Source organism: Pundamilia nyererei, unplaced genomic scaffold, assembly GCF_000239375.1.
Source record: "Pundamilia nyererei isolate P.nyererei 1_Seehausen unplaced genomic scaffold, PunNye1.0 scaffold00048, whole genome shotgun sequence".
Taxonomy (NCBI): domain Eukaryota; kingdom Metazoa; phylum Chordata; class Actinopteri; order Cichliformes; family Cichlidae; genus Pundamilia; species Pundamilia nyererei.
The window spans coordinates 162,377-167,784 of NW_005187449.1; the positions used below are offsets into that span (position 1 = coordinate 162,377).

General features: G+C 39.9%; 1 protein-coding gene across 2 annotated transcripts in view; it reads right to left on the reverse strand.

The window, feature by feature from the left end:
- Positions 1-477: 477 nt before the first annotated feature.
- Positions 478-5,408, reverse strand: part of flvcr1 (FLVCR choline and heme transporter 1) — a 13,206-nt gene continuing 8,275 nt past the window's right edge. For both annotated transcript variants that reach the window (XM_005732693.2, XM_013910765.1), the window contains 6 exons: positions 5,275-5,378; positions 4,246-4,356; positions 3,741-3,846; positions 3,227-3,338; positions 3,034-3,101; positions 478-1,839 (listed from right to left, as the gene is read on the reverse strand). In XM_005732693.2, coding sequence (XP_005732750.1) covers positions 1,741-1,839; positions 3,034-3,101; positions 3,227-3,338; positions 3,741-3,846; positions 4,246-4,356; positions 5,275-5,378 — 600 coding nt within the window. In that variant the 3' untranslated portion in view covers positions 478-1,740. The remainder of the gene's footprint in view (positions 1,840-3,033; positions 3,102-3,226; positions 3,339-3,740; positions 3,847-4,245; positions 4,357-5,274; positions 5,379-5,408) is intronic.

The following is a 5,408-nucleotide window of genomic DNA, read 5'->3' on the forward strand; positions in this document are numbered from 1 at the left end:
TCTGGATAAAGTTAAAGGCTTAAAGTGAGGGTGTGGCTCCTTTATTTCACAGGTGTGCCACACAGGCAAGTAACTTTCTGCCAGGCCCCTCGACTATGGAACCAGCTCTAGTTTGGATTTGGGAGACAGACACTATCTCTACTTTTAAGATTAGGTTTAAAACTCTCCTTTTTGCTAAAGCATATAGTTAGGACTGGACCAGGTGACCCTGAATCCTTCCCATGATGCATTGAGTGTTTCTTCTTCAGTCACCTTTCTCACTCACTATGTGTTAATAGACTTCTCTGCATTATACTAGTCCTCATACTAGTTATTAATCTCTGGCTCGCTTCCACAACATGCTTTTTACCCTGTCTTCCTTCTCTCTCCCCAACCAGCCGCAGCAGATGGCCCCGCCCCTCCGGAGCTTGGTTCTGCTGGAGGTTTCTTACTGTTAAAAGCAAGTTTTTCCTTCCCACTATCGCCAAAGTGCTTGCTCATAGAGGGTCATATGATTGTTGGGTTTCGCTTTGTATGTATAAATTTAGGGTCTACCTCATAATATAAAGCGCCTTGAGGCGACTGTTGTTGTGATTTAGCGCTGTATAAATAAAATGTCATTGAACTGAATCTTTTAAACCAACTTCCTTAAATTGACGTCTCCATTGTGCCGATGCTTTGTGAAAGACTTTTAACCCCTTAGCAGTCCTACAAATTTACAATTAGTCCCCTAAACCATCCAATGTACCGTGGGCGGTACGTCCGACTGCTAACAGGTTAATGGCTGTCTGTGTGGAAAAGCCCATCCAAGCTGTCCGTGAAGCTTAAATATTCATTATTATTTTCATAATTTGAAGTCTTTTACTTGGAACTATTTAGGATCAGTGTTTGTGGACCTGTGCACTTTATGGATGCAGTTTGCTAACGAAAGTTAGCTGAGCCCTAGCTAGCACCCCACCCTCTCATCTAAATATGGTCACTTCTGACTCCAAAAGAAACACAGCGTGGCAGCTTCCAAATTGCTAATGCTGAGGTTTCAAACTGTGGGTTGGTGATGTCACAGTGCCTACATCCATCCTTTATATACAGTCAATTCATGCTGCTTTATAGAAAACAGTAAACATGTTCTTTGCTGAAGCAGGTTTGAAACAGATTCCAGGAGTTAATCTGAGTCAAAGGACCTTTTGATTACTGCCATGTAAAAAAATTTAATAGATATTTACAGTGAGATTCACATCTAGAGTAGAGCTTCAAAGAATAATTCAAGTAAACTCAGGAAATGGTGGCCTAACATCTGTGGCAGTATAAAACTGAACAAGATTGCTCTGCTCGCTTTCTCTTGCAGTGTTACAGGAACCAGTGTCACAGTTGTCTGGGACTGGCGGGGGGGGGGGTCCAGCCAGTTTTCCTTCACTAACCAGCTAAGAGTGCCAGCCTTTACCTACAGCCAAGTAAAGTGCAATGGAGTGTCTTCTGCATGTCAGTGTACAACAATCTTTCCAGGAGCTTTGAAAGGAGTCAGGCAGCTTGGTTACAACATTAACCAATCCCATCCATGAGACACCTGTCCTAAATCACCTGTAGGTTGTGGCTGTCTTTAATTAGACCTGGCTCACGCCCGGCACCTTCAACTTTCCAAGTTTTAAGGAGGAGATTTTTGGCAACAAAAAGCAGGTACTGCTGTAGGTATTTGATGCCAACTTGTTTCCCACGGGAGCAGGGAGATAGTCTCACTTGTTTGTGATTGTGTGACTTGGCAGGTCACAGTGAGGTTTCACGAGAGAAGCTGACTGAGGGCTCCATCTTGGCTCCATTGGATTTCTTTTCTGAAGGGCAGTCTCCAGGACAATCAGTAGTAAGCTGGGACACAAACAAGAAATCAACATGAACTGTAATGTAATTAATCAGACTTGATGCACACATCTCTTTTTGGGCTTTTTCTAGTAACTGCCAAATAACCCACAAAAGAACAACTCCTGTGACTCTTGTAACTATAAGATATTTCCTTATTTACATCTCTTCTCGTCATGGTTTTAGGTTTTTCTGAGCTGTGGATTTCAGAAATGTGGCAATTCAGGGTTTTATCGAAATCCAGCATTACTCTTTATGTAATTTATTATCTACTATTTGTAGATTTGTGTGATTAAATCTCTGTTCTGATTGAAGCTGGCACAGTCCGGTGCTCTATTTAGCACCTACTAAAACGTTATTCTTAACACTGCCACCAGATGGCACCAATAAAAACATGCAGGCATTGCTTGTGACCCCTGAAGCAAAGGAATACTTGGACAAATCATTTTTGCTATTTTATTTTTTGCATTTATTAAATTGTGGTAACCTCATAACCTACAAAAGATTGTGTGAACCTTTTTTTTTTAAAAAACTTCAAACGTGATAAAAGCAACAAAGGAGAGCCTGAATAAACTCGGGTCTCTAAAGGGCGCTTTAACTGTGACTCAGCAGGATGGTGGGAAGGTGGTCTATCAACTGAATGGAGAGTCCTTAAACAGATTTAAAGGCCTGGCTTGTCTAAGGGGTTTTAAGCAAAATGATTAGAAACAACCAGCTGGCAGCAAGATAATGTGCGAAAGATAGGGTTTTTAAGCCTTGTCTGCTTAGAGGACAATTTGCAAGGCTAAATGCCAGAACAGAAACAAAAAGAGACTCAATGTTCAGGGAAAGTAGAGAAAGGTTCAAGAATCTGTCACCTCTGAAGGTCACATTAAAATATCACACAAAGAGACACTCAAACTAAATACAGTCAGCTGTACAGGACACAGAAAGCCAACAACATAATGTGAAATAGATGTTTTGAAAGGTGACTGTGAATGGTTTCCATTTACTATCAATTATTGCTACTTTTCTGCCATTACAATAAAAATATAATTTTTATTTTCTGTAAGCGTGTGAATTTACATTTGTTTGTTTCCGGATAAAGACTCTACTTTCAAGAGGCAAAGAACTTTATTAGGTTAAATTTTATAATACTAATATTTTATTTTACTGTTTAGCTAAACTGTTTAATCTAGTTGAAACATTCCTGGAAGGACTTACCGCTTTCAGGTGATTGCTGTCTGCTCCCATGTTCACATTGTGTCTTTTCAGTTCTGATTTGATTAAGGCTGAAAACAAAACATCATAAAATATTAGAAATCTAATATTTCATTTAATGAACACATGAACACATAGTGACATCCATATAACCCCCACACACACACACACACACACACACACACACACTGCTTACCTGTAAGAATTATTCCCAGGAAGATCCAGGCACAGAGAAAGAGATTTCCAGACAGTGGGCCATGGTCTGTGGTCAGTTTTCCCTGAATCAGAGTGAAAATAATCCCAAATATCTGCAAGATAAGTAAACACCCACATAGCATGTTAGCAACAATTGCTAATAAAGTAATTCAATTCAATTCAATTTTATTTATATAGCGCCAAATCACAACATAAGTCGCCTCAAGGCGCTTCATAGTACATTACATCCTTAAAAAACATTCCAGTCTCTGATCACTGGCAAAGTGATAAGAAGATGTGGAAAATTTGTAGCCAAAAGGTATAAAATGAAAAATAATATTTAGCTTCTTTAAATAAATGCTTCAGATAAAAAAAAAAGTTTTATTATTAGAGGAATCAAAAGCTGTTTGGAGAAAGAGGTCCAATCTTATGCTTTCTTACTGCAGATGTGGCCCATAGTGCAAATAGAAGGCGCTCCTTAAGTATGAGAAAGTGTTGCACAGCTTCTGGAGTACCTGAGCAAAGGCATTGAGGAGTCCTGATGATGTTCCCTCAGACTCAGGGTAGGTGATCTCCACTCCAAACTCAAAGCCCAGTGGCAAGTAACCTGTCATGAAGAACCTGAAACACAGAAGTCACAGAAACGAGGTTTAGAGTCAAAACAAAATCCAATGACCTGATCTACATAATGTGCAAGAATATGTATTTTCATTTGGTATTTACATGTAAACATCGACACTGTATCTCCCTAGGGGTGGGGTGTGTTTCAACAAAAAACACTGAAAGATGTGTGGCCTGCAAACAAGCTAATTTAACGTACTAGCATCAGCAACAGAGCCTGCAAAATGAAAAGCAGCTGATCAGTTTGTAACTGAGATCTGTATACTCAGTTTAAAAGGAAGGTAAAGCCTGTTCTCTGTTGGTTTGTTTGTTGTTGTTATTAAATAATATAACTATAACACTAAATATATTCTATGTATATATATTTCTTTAATGCTTCTTAAGAACAGCTGGACCTACCCCAGGACTCCAGCAGTGACAAAGACCAAGTGGATGTTTTTGAGGTCCAGAGTGAAGGTGAAGACCAACATGCCCACAAACGACAGGATGTACACGATCAGTGTGGTGATCCTGTGAAAAAGCAACAGCGCGAACATGAGAGCCCCCGTACTCATTTGATTATGGTCACCAAGCACAAACACAGCTTTCATACTTCTCAACATATCAAACTGTTTTTTCTCCCACACAGACCAAAACAAACTGACAAAACTATGAGAAAACATTAAAATAGAGCTTTAATTGCAGAAACTGAATCATGGCCAAAGTGGCAGGTGTTTGACCGCTTTAATTTACTGTACCTGCCCTCCTGGCTGAGGGATTACCACTCTTTGTGTCAGACATATGAAACGACTCTGATATCCCTCTATATGATCAAAAGTATGCAGCCTGGTCTTAGCTGTCATGAAGGGGAATCTTACTGCTACAGTTCACAATAATATTTTAGTAATGGTATGTCAGCTCTCTGGGGAGGGTTTTTTCCTGTCTCAACCTTAAAATGCTTCCTCCGTTGGTTCAGAGCCTGTTCTCAAACACATTCAAAAGTGCTGAATGTGAAATAAACCTTATAATTCAAGCAAATGCTGCTGTGGCAGTGTCCAGTGAGCAGAGGAGGCTGCCATAGCATGCCATAGCAGTTATTATACACTGCAGTGTATAATAACCGCTGAAAAAACACTTTTCACTTTTCAGCAATATGTCTCAGTTTTTCTTAAATCAATCAACCTTTTGTAATATCCCTCAGAAACACACTGGCACAGCTCCTCGGTTTAACAGTCTTACTTCAGTGTCTTTTGGCAGTTCAAAGGTAATGTCTTTGTTATTAGGAAGTCTTTCTGCCTTTAATGGATCACCGTTCTTAAAGATGTGCAAAATACACTAATATTTCTGTCATCCAGAAACCATCCTGCAGGCTGATGGGTCATATTTTTGACACCAACCTATAACATAAACTATATCTATAGCTTGTGTAAGTGTGTAAGTGTCGCTTACTTGTACAACTTTGTGCGGTCCAGCCAAAGGCCACAGAGGATAGATCCAACCATCCCAGCAACAACCAAAGTCAAACCGATTCTACCAGCATTCAACTCCTGGTTCTGAGGAGAGGAGAGGAGAGGAGAGGAGAG